We start from the raw sequence: 14723 nt of genomic DNA, 5'->3' as shown, positions 1-14723 counted from the left end.
CCACACTGACATGTGGTTTTCTTTTTTTCTGCCAACTCCACAGATATTTTGGTTTGTTAATTTTGGGTAGGTTTATCCTGCTCGTGTTCCTTGAGATAGATTTATTTTTCCCTCACCCCAAGGCCGTCTTGAATTCCTGTAGCTTTGTACGTGTTGCAAAGTAAACACGTTAACAGGCAGATTTAAATATGCTGTTTTTGGGGCTGCATGGGAGTTAGGAAAGGTGGAGACATTTTCATGCGACTTGGCCACCCATAGATGGGATACAATTCAACTACTTCAGCATGTGAAAGATAAATCTGCTTAAAGCTGGTTGTTACTTGAGTTCAGGTGACTAGTTGCAGCTAGTTCTAGACTGGAAAATAAAAAGAAGCACTGTAGATGACGTGTTGCTGTGAAATAACAGACCTTCCCATCTGTCTAGAGAAAAAGGAATTTATAGATTTTCGCTTTACTACAACCAATAAAATAAAAGTCATTTATTCACTTTCCTGGAGGAGACACATCTACTCGACCTGTTCAGGCCAGTCTGCGCAGCCACATTATTGACATTTCATTTGCATGGAAGCTTTGACCTTTGCAGCACAATCTGGTCAGGATGTTCCACTGTTTAAGCGGGACCCAATACAATGCATGAGCTCTATGTGATTTCTTTATTTGTAAAGTCCAGGTTTATTGATCTGTTGTTTCCAAAAGAAGAAACCATTGTTACAAAACTCCACCCATACCGAGAGTCAATCGTGTGTCAAAATTCATCTTTAAAGACTCAAAAGCACATAAGAGACACAGTCTGAATAAAAAAATACAAAGACTGCTACTTCTGCTCCTTGCCCCAAAGCAGATCAAGTGGCAAAATCCTGTTGGTTTGTCTCAACACTGGATGATGGATAATTGGTCGAGCCCCATCAGAAATCAGTCTTTAATGATCCAGTATTTAAAAAGCTGTTTTGGGTCAGTTTATGCTTGGATGGTGCTCTTTGCGCTGAAAGCCAAGTAGTAGACCAGGATACCAATGAGGGCAGCAACCACTTCAGTAGACACCCATGGGCCATTCCATGCACCCTGTAGTGAGCAGGGGGGGGAAAGGAAACAGGTTTAAGGACAAGAGTAAATAAGGCAAATGAGGGACAGCCAATCAGAAGAAAGTTGGCTTAAATAGTAGTTTTATGGTTTTAAATGGAGAGAGTTTCAGAGTGAACGGCCTGTGGGGCTGCACAAGTGCCAATAAGAGGCAGATAAGGTTTATTTTTAAATGAGAATCACACAAAGCTAAAGGTGGAACTGGAGTTTCATGTTTACATGAGTTTGTTGTTTTGAATGAATGCAGAGATTCCAACCATAAATCAGACACTGGCCCCTTGGATGCATCCGCACAGGAAACAGCAAAGAGACCGCAGCAAGTCAGTGACATTTGGTAACGTCAAGCAACGAGGGGCAAAAAAATGCTGGCAACATGAAATTGGTGGACCCCTGAGTCAAACTTTTTGCAACTCTAAAGAGAGCAATTTAAGCCACTGCTAATGAGAGCGTAACATCCTGTTGATTGTATGACGGTATGATGCATGAGTGGGAGGTAAATAAAGTTAGAGGGTTACCTGCACACTATCATGTCAAAGTTCTGGTAATCATGTGTACTTAAGTCCAAAGTTCACTTGCCATTTGCTCTTCTTTAAGCTTCACTAATTCTTAAGGAAACAATATGACTACTCTGCAAAATAGAGGCCTGTAAGAGTGTGCAGTCAGGCGATAATCTCTCTGGGTTTATTCATTCACTGGAGACCTTTCAAACATGCCAGGAAGTTACGTGATACTTGATGTAAGCTCACTAAAGCTGATACAATTTAAGGGCGTTTACTGGCTTTTAATTTACAAGATAGCAGGATCATGACTCAAGTGATGTGTTCAGTCTGAGATCCTAGAAGAAACTCACCCTGTGGTCAATGTTGACAGAGAAGAGAGGGTGAATGGCATTTACGTCTTCATTGTTTCTCTGGGCCTGGAGCAAATGAGATTAACAGATTTAATTGAAATTAAAGCATATTTGATTATAAAGACGACTCATTTCAAAACAAGTGGAGCTCAAGCAAAGGAAACCGTAAGCTGATCAACAACACATAATACACTAACCTTGCGCAGGGCACTGTAGGACTCCTCATCGAAGAATTTGACCTGATATGTTCCAGAGGTTGCCTGTTTGTGAGGAAGACTCCAGGACACCTGATGGAAGAAAGTACACATTTAATAATAGCTGATTATTTACTTTTTTTTGTTTCTTTAAGATACTTTTAGTTTAAAAATGTGTCTAAATGTAAAGCCTCGAGTCTGTACTAAAAGGCAAACGTGTATTTTAATGGCCTGCTGATGAAAGGGTTAGGGATAAATGTAAACTACTGTCTAAGCAAGTCATAAGGTACAAGTATCCTAATGACCCCGGTAGTCCTTATTTGAAAAAGACACTCACCTATAGTAAATCAACAATATTTCTTTTTTTTTTTATAAGCTCTACATGAGATTGTTCATCTGTGAAGGGTCAATAAACCTCGGGGCAGCCACCTAATCAAAGACATCCTGTGACTATTAATTCAATAGAAATTACTTTTGACAAAGGAATTTAATATATTTTTATTGCACTGGTGTGTGTGTGTATTAGTGTGTTGGTTCACTTAATTTCTATAATTTGCTGTCCACTTTTTCCTTTTTATTGCAATTTACTGAAATTACTGCTACAAGAAGTCATGAAGTCATGACCAAACTGGCAGGAAAATCCAGTTAAAGGGCAGCATGTTTTGATATCAATATGTATGTACGAATCCATCCAGCATAGTGAAAATGTATAACAAGAGGAAGTACTTTGATATTTTCTCCCACCTTTGCTTATAAGCTTTAAGGGTGGTCTCAATTAAGAGCTGATCAGTATAGGCTAATACCAGCCAACTGACTGCTGTGAGTCTATCAGTAAATGAGATTACATTTACATATATCTGTAACTAATATTTATTAGTTGTGTAATACTGATTTGGTGCTGTCTAATCTTGGCTGAAAAAATTCAAACCGTTTCTGAAACTATTTATAATGAGACATTATTACTGGCACAAAGCTGATAAAAACAATGAGAAATAAAGCAGTATCGGGTAAAACTGTAACCACGATCATCTGGCTCATAATAGATTTAGACAGCACTAAAATTATTGTGACTATATGTTCAACCTTCTGTAGTTCAGTACCCATAAATCTACAAAGTGCTACTACGTTTTCAGCTGCTCCCTTTATAGGGGTCATCACAGTGGATCGTTTGCCACCAGCTTCACCTGCACTCTTCCTCTTTTTCTCCTTCCTGGCTGCTTCATACTCAACATCCTTTGTCCAGTGTACATTTAGAGTTTCCTACTCTCACCTAGACTAGCCTCCTTCTCTCTCCCTGCCTCCTATCATCTTTTCCCCTTCTCCTCTTAATTTGTCTTCAGTCAGTAGTAGCACACTATCAACCAGCATCCTGTTGGCCAGCAGCACTGGAGGTGGCCATTGTTGTTAACCTGGGCCCCGATCGATCTGGTATGGAAACCTTTTCCTTGATGCCCCGCATGTTTGATTTGGCAAAGATTTTACACCAGATGCCCTTCTTGATGCAAACCTCCCCTTTCATCCAGGCTAGAGACTGATTGATTTTTTTCACTCTGCTAACAAATCAGATTCAGTAAAAGCAAGTACCTTGACCTGTAGCCACATGTGAATCCATACCTGGTACTTTCCAACGTCCTGTCCTCTGGTTACAGGGAACTGTCTTCCATTGACATCAGCATACAGCGTTACGCTCTGCAGAGAGCAGAAATCACCATGAGTGCTCCAGTAGCATCAGTACATCATTGTGCTGCTGGCTGTGTTAGAGGTGGACAGTTACCTGTGCTCCGTTGGCGCAGGTCAGGCTGAGTTCAACGATGAAGACAGACTCTGATGAGATGACGGCGTCAGAGGTGGTGTAGGCCGACGGAGTGATGACTGGGTCCGTGCAGCTCTCTCCTATGGGCACAAAGAGCAGAGTTGAGGTCAGCTGAAATCCTGCACATGATCATCTACACAGCATCTATAGATAATACAACTTTCACCACTCTGCCCTCCTGTGGCTACGAGATTGCGGGTAGTGATTCAATGAATTAGCTACTAGCTAAAGCTGATTAGCATTACAGGCTTATTAACCCGGTATTCTCTCTTACAGAGTTGTCTTACCTGAGCAGGCGACCACCAGCAGCGCAAAGAAGGCGGCTATCCGGATCATCGTGACGTCTCGGAGGTTGTTTAAGAGGTTTCGTGTTGCTCCTGAGGTCCAGTTGCCTGAGTGCTCGGCTCCTTCCAAACAGTAAAAAGGAAGAAGTCCACCTCAGCTCACAGCGCTTCTGCACCTCTGCGTCTGCGCACCAATGACGTGGACTCTCGAAACCGCAGAGCACCCTGGGAAAGTGCCCCGTCGACACGTCATCAGAATCAAAATGGCCGGAAGTCAGTAAATGATGGATCTAAACAGCTTTAACAAACTGACCTTATTTATTTTTTACAAATTTCTAATGAAAGCCTCCCTCATGGTCATTCACACCACAGCAAAGTAATAAAGTAATAGACAGACAATTAACAGAAAAGTTTAAACTGGACAAAAGTAAAAATAAATAAACGAGTGAAAGAAGTAAAGAAATAAATAATACACTTTCTGTGAATTACAAAAAATGTTGTTTTAGAAATAACAGCACAGTTTGGGGAATTAGATTATTATTTTTCAATTTAAGCCCAGAGTTGTGTTGATATATTTGTTTTATTTAATACTAGAGCATTTGTTTATAATATAGAATGGAGGAGACATGCGGTTGAGAGTGCACTTCTTGTTCTTATATTAAGATATCGCATGGATCAAATGTGCACTTAAACTTCTTTACAATGAAAGAAAGTGGAGGTTCACTTAGAATCAAAGTATGTGGCCCATGATTTACAATGAGTTTGACATCCTTGGGGATCTAGGGTATACAGAAATTTGTGACATTGCCTTTGAAAAATATGTAATAATTCAGTTATAATATATATTATAATAATAATTATTATCATTAATTATCTCCACCTTTATAGACAGGTTGGACAAAGATGAGTGTCCAGTTGAGGGAACTTAAATCTCTTTATTAGATATTTTGTGATTCTCCTAAATTGAAAATCATTAAAAAAAAAATGTACTCAGGCTACTGAGACACACCTTGGTGAAAGTCAGCAGACGACCTGATTGTGGTGCTTTGTTAATAAATGATGATCCTTCCATGTTCAGGGTGATTTGCTTCCCTAAGTAAAGAAGAGTGAGGCCTATTTTTTTTTTAAACATACCTTTAAGTGATTTGAAGCAATATAAATCAAATTTAAATAAATTAAACAGGACAAGACACCAACAGAGATATTGGTATAGATTGAGCAGTGGTGCAGGGGTAAGGAGCTTAGATGTCTGGAGCGATTTTGGATGTTTGGAATAGCGTCCCAAGCATATTCCACTGAAGGTTTTCCCAGGGACATCCACAGGGTGGGACACCTGGGAGAAACCCAGAAAACACTGAAAAGAATACATCTCGTCTGGCCTTCAATTACTGAAGGAGGCCCCAGAGGGATCTAGCCAATGTTGCATGAGAAAGGAGCATCTCGACTACTTTTACTTAAGCCCGAATATATTATTCTATGTATAAAACCCCAGGATGAAGAAAAGAAATGCAAGTTATAGTCATGTTTTACATACACATCTAATGAAGCAGTAAGCCTAGACAAATTATTTAATCAGCATGTAGTTCAAATATACAGATAAATCATAAAGAGATAAGTAGGAATTGACGTTTACAACTATAACATTCACAGTTTTCTTGACTTTGTGCCAGCATCTCATTTTGACAGAAATTTGATTAAGAGTGAGCACTTATGCCTGTATTGACTAAAAATTATTGACTGGCAGGGCAGCTGTTTAATATAATAAGAGAAGAAGTGCAAATATCAAAAATGCCTACAAACACATTGGTGCATTTCAAGTAGTTCACAGTTTTGACATAGTACCGCAGGCCTGTGGAAATCTGCTGTACATCACACGTAAGACAGGACTGAGTCAAGGAGACCTCAGAGAAAGGACTCTCAGTCAAGGATCTCAGGTTTCTAGAAATAGATGTGCTGAAAGCTACTGTCAAAGGCCTTCACGCTACACCTCAACTTCCATTAGTATCATCTCTCCCTCGCCCCGTGTCTTTTCTTGTGCCATTGCTGATCATCTCAGTCCGCTGCATCTGCTGATTTGAAGAGCCCTGTTCCTCTCCCCCTGCGCCCATCCTGCTTTCCTTTCTTCTGGGGAGTCTGGACTGAGGGGGAGGACACAGTGGGGGTGGGATCCTGATGGGTTTGTCGAATCAAAAGCTCCTTAAAGACTGAGTCCATCTGGCGACAGACTTCCTGTAATGTGAAAATAAAAAAGTACGGATGAGAGAGGAAACAGGGGGAAGTGTCCGTTTTCTCTACTTTTCGACTTCAGAACTTCTGTTTCTGCTCGCCGCTCTTGGCAATGACTAATTACTCTGCATAGTAATTTACTGAACACCACTCAGATTTTCGTAAGCAGGAAACCCAGACTGTGGGTTTCCTGCTACCATCAACACTTAGTTCTTCTTTTTGGTTATCAAAAATGGATTTTTTTCAAAAAAATAAAAAAAATTTAAAAAAAAGGAAGGACAGCCCAGCCACTTGCTCTTTAGTAGCAGCACATTTCCAAGTACAGTTTGGCTCATTGTCCCCTTTAGCAACCTCTGATGTTGTAACGCTTACAGCTACAGACACAGATTACTGTGAGAACCCTTTATAATGGCTTCATTTAAAGTTGGCTCATTGCACAATGATGCGGTATTTTTCTTTTTAAAGACATTTATTAGGTTATAAACAGAGAGCTATAAGAAAAACAAGACACACCTTATCTACTCGAGAGGCTATATCCTCAGATGACCGTCGCTGGTAGCTGTATGCAGAAAGATCAGTCTGAATAATTATGTTTTACTCAAGCACAGTCAGTCAGCTGTTGTTGGGTTACTTACTCTTGCCCATAACAAGGAGAGGGCATCCTCCTTGGCTTACATTGCGGCCCAACAGGAATCTGAAGTGTGCACTTTCCACCTGAACCGAAGCTGCCTCCTCCTGGTGCAGCTGTTAATTTGTGTTCTAGTGCCCCGCTGCTATTAGCTCTGGGGCGTTCTCCCCTTCTGGGTGCTGCTACTCCAGACATTGACATACTTGTGCTGTTGTCAGCCAAAAAACCCATTTCTAAATCTGCAGCAAAGCAAATGTATACATCCTTTGTTATTCTTCAAAGACATCATTATATATTTTTAATGAAGCGATGAACTGAAATAGCCACATAAACTTACCATCTTTGCTAGGGGTGTACTCAGTTTCTATATCTCCATCAACATTGGTCTCTCTGTGAAGTAAAGAGCATAATATAATCATTCCACAATACACCCCCCAACCCCCGCATGTTATGTGAACTACACTTTTTCACTGTACCCGTCATCCAGTTCTAGTGTCATGCATTTCTCATAAACTGGTCCCGGCACTTCGCTCTGAGTGGGGAAGATGCTTTCTTGCTCAATGATGATGTCCTTCACCAGGGCATTGATCTGAGGCTGCAGGGTCACGACGTCGTCATCATGAGCCCCTCTTATCAGGCTCGGGCCAAAACACACGGCCAGATTGTAAGGTTGCATCATGTTCTCGTCACTATACTCCGACACACTGAAGGCAGAGAGAGAGGAGTAAATAAAGAAACAAAGAAAAATTAAAGTTGGTTAATTTTATTGGTTGTTTTTACCTCATATAATCTTATTTAACTGCACTAACAGTGGATGTTAATGATTCTCACAGAATGATTCAGCAATGAGAAAAAACAAGGCAAAAATTCAGGTTTTCCATATTCAAGTCACAGGTAACGACACTCACTGATAAAGGAATGCAAAGAGGTATCTCATGACGATGATAGCAGGCTCGGGGAAGGAAGAAATCACAGCTTTCAGCTCAGCTGCTCGCTCTGCCTCATTCTTTATTTCTGGAAAACAAAAAGGTGATGAAATAAAAGAGAAGTTGCTGCTGAGCATCCTTAGCCACACTAATTATATCCACAGGTGCACAAGAACACTCACGGGCATGCTCCAGGAGCAGATTGGTGCTGTCAAGGGGGAAGAGTGGATTATCTAAACCCCTGAAGTAAAGCTTCAGCACTCCAGCCACCGAGTCAAGGTCATAACTCCCCTCAGCCAAAGGGTCCTCTCCTGCAGGGGAAGCCCATGGCACACTGCCCCACATTATTAATGCTCCATGGAGAGGAGCGCTATGAATAGAAGTTAATCTAACAAATACACACACCCCTACCTCGCTCAAAAGCGTCCCTGAGGTTATTGACCTCCAACTGAGACCCCGGCACTCTAAATATCCCTTCATGGTGGAGTCCTGATGGGCAGACAGATTATCGCAGTGGTCTAAAATGAGTGCCTGTTTCCCTCAGTCACTTTTAAACACAAGAGGCTAGATGTATGTGTGTCTGCAGTTGTCTTTTTACAATAACATCTAATGGTTTAATGTTACTTCAGCAATGAAGACTCACCATGGAGGTTGATATAGCGAATGCAGCTTTCCACAACAATTGGAATCTGTTGTCCTGATGCCTGAATTAAAAATAAACAATAAATTTCACTGACTCATCATGAGTCAAAGGGAAAAACTAAAATGACAACGAGAGAGCTGAAAGAGGAAACCGGTGTTACCGTTATGAAGGACAGCATGTCTCCATTGAAAAGTTTTTGGCTGTGCATCAAATTGGCACTCGAGTGATTCTTTCTGACACGCATAGACTTTCCAGTGTGTCTGGAGAATGACACACAGGACCGTGGAGGCACAGTGTTAAGACTGGTAGCATGAATAAATAAAAACGATGACTCAGCGACAACTGTTAAAAATAATTATATTCATACCGAGGCTGATGGTCATTTGATACTTCAGCTGGGAAGAAAAGAAAAAGGACGTAACATATGATAAGAGCAATCCGTTTTAAAAAGGAGAAATACTCTGTGTTTGGTATTTTGTTTGTGACACAGAGTCAACAACTTGTGGTATTGTAACGTGAGAAATGCAGAAGCAATACCTTTTTCTACAGCTTCTTTAAGCAGATCATGTTTAACTTGCAGTTTAGATACAAGAGAGCTGCCAACGAGGTACTCCTTTACTTTCTGTAAAACAAATTACACCGATCAGATTAGTATTTTTTTTATCGTTACCACACCAACTGCACATCATTGCTGTTGCCCCCAAATTTTACCGACTCACAGTAAAGTAGAGGTATTCTATTTCCTGCAGGTTGGCCCGTCGTCGAGTGGCGCTGGGCTTTACAGTCAGATTTTCAGTGCTGCCCTCCTGAGATGAAGGCTCCAGATCATCGCCGATGCCCTCCAGCAGAGAAGCCTGGGCTGCTGACATGCTCTTATTAACCTATGTGAGAGCAGCAGGGTGAGAGGTGTGTTGTGTAGATACCCACATTTGAGACATTATGTCACTTTCAAGTGCCAGCAGAACTGCTGAGATTTATACTTGTCTTACACACTGAGATCATGAGAACTATTAAAAAAGGGCTAAATATAGTCAATAATGAGGTGGAAGGCATTCTCGCCTTTTATTATAGTGCTTTTGCATCTTCATCACTTTTAAGCACTTTTACTTCCTTTCTGTACTTGAGGCTGTGATGCTTTAATAAGTTTAACTAAAATTAGAATAAGGAAACAAGAAGAAATTTTCATAGACTATTTGCAGCCTCGTTAAAATTCAAAATATGATAACGAGCAGCCCTGGTTGGTGCGATTTTCTTTACCTCCTCAGTTTCCTGGGTGACGGCTTGCAGTCGAGTTTGTATCTGTTTGAATCTGGTCTCCAGTTCGCATATCATCTCACACTCCGCACTGACCTGAGTAACCTGAAATAAGATAAGATAAGATAGAACTTTATTAATCCCTCGGGTGGGTTCCTCTGGGAAATTCGATTTCCAAAAAGCACAGCACCGACAGAATGTAAGGGAGTCTAGAGTTGTTCCACACACTTAATATATAAAGTTCCTTTACATAATTTAATCAAAATACACACCTGGTCCCCATCGTGGGGCTGATAGGGGAAGCGTAGGGGCATAGAGAAGGTGTTGTAGTTGTCCTGCAGGAGGATGTCTCTATCCCGGCTCTGGTCCAGTCTAGACACGGTCTCCTCTATTTGCTGCAGGCCTGCGCTCAGGTTATCCTGGGCCTTCCACCGTCTTGACAAGTAGGCCTGCATCACCCTGCCCAAAGTGGTGTGGTAACCTGTATCTGCACACTGGAGGAGGAAACTGAATTTAGAATCACTTCATTCATTCGGGAGCTTTCAGATCATGACAGAAGGAATGGAAACAATGAGCGCTGGGGTTCAAATGACATGAGAGATCATGACCTTGAGTGCTATGTAGGGTTTTTGTATGTTGAAAGGAAAAGGTGACTGATGTACTCACATCTATGAGAGTAGAGATGTCTTGCAGGTAGTACTTATTCATGGAGGAATTGGCTGCAGCCAGGTTTAGGAGGTACTCATTTCGGGCCTTGCTGCACTTCAGCTTTATTTCTTGGACTTTAATTTGTCTCTACAGCACATAAACATTGTCAGTAAGAGTCACATGATACGTGCATGCACACACATGACACCAAGCATTTACCTTTTCTATCAGCCTCTCCAGTTTTTTATTTGCACTCTGCTTCTGCTTTTCCTCTTGCTTCTCTGCTTCCCTCAGCTTCCCCTCTGCACAGACATAGTCTGAGTGGTACTGGTAGTATGTTCGCCATGCCTGCACACAGGCACAAAAAGCAATGCTTTCCTCTGTGTACTTAAGAAACGGAAAACATTCTGTGTGGTTGGTTTCTCACGTACCGCCTGTAGCTCTGTGGTAACCTTGAGTAGCCCATCTTGTAGCTGAATGCAGATATCTTTACTCTGGAAAACACAGACAAAATATCAGAGAAGTGAGATGACACGACACAGCAAGGACACAGTGACCCACGTCATACTTTAAATATCAAGATTTGGAAAAACATGAACTGGTGGTTAAAGTGAGAATGGAAAAACGATAACAGAGCAAGTATTATGTCATTTGCACTGCAGAAGTGCATGGCAGTGTGTTCGTGGGTGAGCGCTTGCAGTAGTACCTTCTTTGCAAGGCGCTGTGTGTACTCCACACAATGTGTGAGAGGTTGGGTGAGAAAGTTGTTGCAGCTTTCACTCAGTCCATTATGGTCCCTACTTTCTTGGCGGGTCTGGGACAGCAGAGTAAGCCATACTTGGGACACAGAGTTACTACTGGGCTCCTTCCTGAGCGTGGTCATGCATAAACAAGAAAAAAAATACAAAAGGACACAAACTTTGAAGATTGAAATGAACTGCTGTGTAGTTTAGCACGTTATGTGCAGTGTGCAATTACCTCTTTATCCTTGATGTGAACCTTTCTGCTAGTTTTTCCAGGGAACGAGCATACTCGCTTTCAATCTCACCCCGTCGACGCAGGTAGTCTGTCAGGTCTTGCAGCTGTTGGTTCTTTTGCTCAAGTTGCAAGTCCAATACTTTCAGTTGGTCTACAAGCTGACAGCGAACCTCTGAAAGGCCGAAAAAGACACACTTACTGTGACAAGTAGGTTAGAAACTGGTTTCACTGATCAGAGTTAAGATGGTGTGAAATAAAGAGGTTGTGTTTCTCAGTGTGGCACAAACCACCACATGCCTTTTACCTTTGATTTGAATGTCGTAGTCCACCACACTGACCCGCTCCTTCCGAAGTTTGACATGGGAACTCATTGTTGATCCAGCTGGGTGGAATTCTGTATAAAGGCAGTGATTGCTTTCATTTATAAGCTAGCATGAAATATCAGCTCTGTTCTGTTAACCCTTTCTTAAAGAGGGGAGTATGCAAGCTGATCAGTATCTTTTGGTGGAGAAAACCTGTTAAACCCACTGTTACACCCTTTCTACTGAAGTCCCCTCCACCACCTCCACCCTTCCCCTTCCTCCAGTAGACCCTACGCACTTCCTCTTGAGAGACTTGTAGAGCTGAAATGAGCATGTTCGTCTTACTGTAGCACATCTTTTCAACGTGGTCACACTCTGCTGCGTTTCCCTGAACAGCAGGCAACTAGAAAACCGGTTGGCATGTGTTGCTTGCTTGCACCGGGCAGACTGCAGAATTGCACAAGGTGCAAAAATAACTCTAACAGCATCTCAAGCTGCCCTAAAAATAGGACGAACCACAAGGCGCACAACTGTGCGGGGATGTTTGTGCTCAACACTACAGGTGGTTTTACAGAAGAAGAAAAAAAGAAGGAAAAAGAACTTTCACCAATAAAGGTTTAAATCCTTCTGCCTTTCACTTTACAGCATGTCTTGGCCGATTGAGAAGACTATACCCAGGTATATTCCAGTTCAGGATGAACACGACAGGACATGTTTATCGGAGAACTGGCTTTACCCTTTACAGTCAGACAAAGAAAACTACCAGGTCTTACTGATAGAGGTTTAACTGATCGTTTCTGATAGGTTTCAGTTTCTTGACACGCTTTTAACTATAATTTATGGGTGAAACTTACACCCAGGCCTATTCTCAAGAAAAAAGAAAGATGAGTGTGGCTGGAGCACGGCGGTTTTTCTTCAGCGCACGATAATCCTGAACTTTGCAAAATACTGTACATTAAAGGAAATTTATTGCAATTCAAAAAGAGGAAGATCAGAGTGTTGTCTTGCTGGATCATACCCTTTTGTACACAATCAATACGCACACATTCTCTCCATTTCTCCCCCTCAACTTCCCTTTTTTTTGAAAGCCAAACATCACTCATCAGCACTCTCTTTAGCTGAAATGTGCACTCTCCCAACAGATGACCTGCTAACATGACTGCTGTATTTCAGCATGGCCCAAACTCCCTGCAAAAAGGAGTTCAATTTTTGCAGCCTGTGTCACCCTTTTCCATTAGTCGCTTCATTCTTTCTCCATGCGATCAGCTGGTGAATCACCACATCCTATCCTCACAACCTGCCGCAGTATTTCATTAAGGCTAGTCTTAACCTTATTGCTACTATAGCTTTTCAGTTCCTGTTTTACTAAAGTAACCTTTTCTACCATTTTAGTGTTTTTTTAAACAAGCACAAACAAGTAGAGGCGTCTATAGTTATGAAACATCACTCGCCCTGGGGGGGGTTTGTCTATAGCCAACAACAACATAAAACGATCAAGCAATGCAAACCTTAACTGCATAACAGCATGCGCCTTTTTAATACAAAAACATGTTCATTAAGTGTTAAACTGACTACCAGTGCTGATTTGGTGAGACAGGAAAACAAATAAAAATCAATAAGAGTGTCATACGTGCAGAGAGTCATACCTGATCAGGAGTCTTGACTAGTCTTTCCTCCACACTAAACTGAACTAAATGATGCCAGTTAATAGCGCAGTAACTGCTTCACCTCCCCCTCACTTTGGACACGGATGGATGTGGGTGGAGTGGAAGTCATCTCTGACTGACTCTCTCTCTCACACACACACTTACTTACTTCTGCTGTTCTCACCCTCACCCTCCCTCCCCTCCCCACTTCTTCTCACTCACACATTCAGTTTGAGCCATCAGTGTGTGACTGTGCATGTGAAAACCTTTTCTAGTATAGTCCTTCCTCTCTCTCTCTTTCGTGCCTCCTCTTGAACCCCACAGCAGGTTTTCAGTTCAGTCAAACAACAGCTGTTTTCACTGATTGGGCTCTCCTTGCCGGTTCCTGAGTGAAATCAGCTGCACTGAGCTGATTTCAGTTGAGGGGGAAAAAAGAAAGTTATTTTGAGTATTATTATTATTATTATTATGTTTTTTTAAATATATATTTTTTTATACACTGTCATGGCTACAATATGAGTGAGCGGGAGCAACCTTGACTTTAAAAAAACAAAACAGTCAGTTATGTAGATGAGGAGGGAAAAGAAAAACAGAAACAAAGACCACTGTTGCTATGAAATCATAACACAGAAAGATTTACAACAACATTGTTGACTTCTCTGTCTGAGAGGTGTTAAACAGCCTGCTGGTGTGAAGCTGAGCTTCTTGCAATTTGTCAGAGAGAGTCTAACTCTTTCAAAGATCATTAGGCATAATTTGTTCTTATCTGTCACGTACTTCTCTTTCACTCGTTTCCTTCCTCAAACAGACAAACAGACGGTGTTGCACAAACAATTAAAAAAAACAACTGGTATTTAACTTACGCATTTTGGATGACATTTGAGAAAGAACAGTTTGATTGAAGGGAGTCTCTGTTGAGTCCCAATGCAGCAGGGAGCTGTGTCTTTCAGTTTAAACCGAGAATGACCTTTGAACCTTGCTACACCCTACATAAAAGTAAACAAAATCTTTGAGCTCAACTGTAAACAGTCATGGCCCAACTATTCAGTTCACTGCAGGAAAAGTAAACTCATCTGAATTTAGTTACACTTAACTATGTCCCATTGTGACCTGTTATAGAGACCCATGACATTCCTGGCATTGAACTCTTGCTGTAGGTATTGTGAAAAGCCATGCAGTAGTCTTTCTCCGCCAGTAGGAGTCACTAAAGTATAAATTTGACAGTAAAGGCACTTCCCCACTTATGAATAA

At 41.5% G+C, this 14723-nt stretch overlaps 2 protein-coding genes across 3 annotated transcripts; both read right to left on the bottom strand.

The window, feature by feature from the left end:
- Nucleotides 1-421: 421 nt before the first annotated feature.
- Nucleotides 422-4432, bottom strand: ssr4 (signal sequence receptor, delta). Its single transcript, XM_026153704.1, has 6 exons — nt 4225-4432; nt 3899-4017; nt 3739-3813; nt 2128-2217; nt 1931-1996; nt 422-1062 (listed from the first exon to the last, which is right to left on the bottom strand). Exons 1-6 carry the CDS (start codon nt 4271-4273, stop codon nt 958-960), a joined length of 504 nt encoding a protein of 167 aa, XP_026009489.1. The 5' UTR covers nt 4274-4432; the 3' UTR covers nt 422-957.
- A 704-nt stretch (nt 4433-5136) lies between these two features.
- On the bottom strand, nt 5137-14601 carry LOC113013092 (rho GTPase-activating protein 4-like). 2 transcript variants are annotated; one of them, XM_026153701.1, is made up of 23 exons: nt 14336-14601; nt 13739-13881; nt 11829-11918; nt 11525-11696; nt 11253-11415; nt 10978-11040; nt 10766-10894; nt 10565-10693; nt 10171-10392; nt 9902-10003; nt 9364-9525; nt 9182-9266; nt 9012-9039; nt 8805-8904; nt 8645-8705; nt 8413-8490; nt 8184-8312; nt 7984-8089; nt 7552-7779; nt 7413-7465; nt 7083-7314; nt 6961-7006; nt 5137-6450 (listed from the first exon to the last, which is right to left on the bottom strand). In XM_026153701.1, exons 3-23 carry the CDS (start codon nt 11893-11895, stop codon nt 6274-6276), a joined length of 2532 nt encoding a protein of 843 aa, XP_026009486.1. In that variant the 5' UTR covers nt 11896-11918; nt 13739-13881; nt 14336-14601; the 3' UTR covers nt 5137-6273. The 2 variants fall into 2 exon arrangements, with proteins under 2 accessions (XP_026009486.1, XP_026009485.1); XM_026153700.1 differs by lacking the exons at nt 13739-13881; nt 14336-14601 and adding an exon at nt 13473-13685.
- Nucleotides 14602-14723: the final 122 nt, after the last annotated feature.

This window comes from Astatotilapia calliptera, chromosome 20 (assembly GCF_900246225.1).
Source record: "Astatotilapia calliptera chromosome 20, fAstCal1.2, whole genome shotgun sequence".
Classification (NCBI taxonomy): domain Eukaryota; kingdom Metazoa; phylum Chordata; class Actinopteri; order Cichliformes; family Cichlidae; genus Astatotilapia; species Astatotilapia calliptera.
This window is presented reverse-complemented; position numbering and strand designations above follow the sequence as displayed.

Excerpts from the sequence above, each read along its gene's own strand:
- ssr4 (XM_026153704.1), bottom strand. The coding sequence starts at position 4,273 with ATGATCCGGATAGCCGCCTTCTTTGCGCTGCTGGTGGTCGCCTGCTCA. Across the intron at positions 4,018-4,224 it reads GCTGGTGGTCGCCTGCTCAG|GAGAGAGCTGCACGGACCCA; the intron begins GTAAGACAACTC and ends TTGTGCCCATAG. Across the intron at positions 1,997-2,127 it reads CCTACAGTGCCCTGCGCAAG|GCCCAGAGAAACAATGAAGA; the intron begins GTTAGTGTATTA and ends CATTTGCTCCAG.
- LOC113013092 (XM_026153701.1), bottom strand. The coding sequence starts at position 11,895 with ATGAGTTCCCATGTCAAACTTCGGAAGGAGCGGGTCAGTGTGGTGGAC. Across the intron at positions 10,004-10,170 it reads AGCCCCACGATGGGGACCAG|GTTACTCAGGTCAGTGCGGA; the intron begins GTGTGTATTTTG and ends ATCTTATTTCAG. Across the intron at positions 8,090-8,183 it reads TCTGCTCCTGGAGCATGCCC|AAATAAAGAATGAGGCAGAG; the intron begins GTGAGTGTTCTT and ends TTTGTTTTCCAG.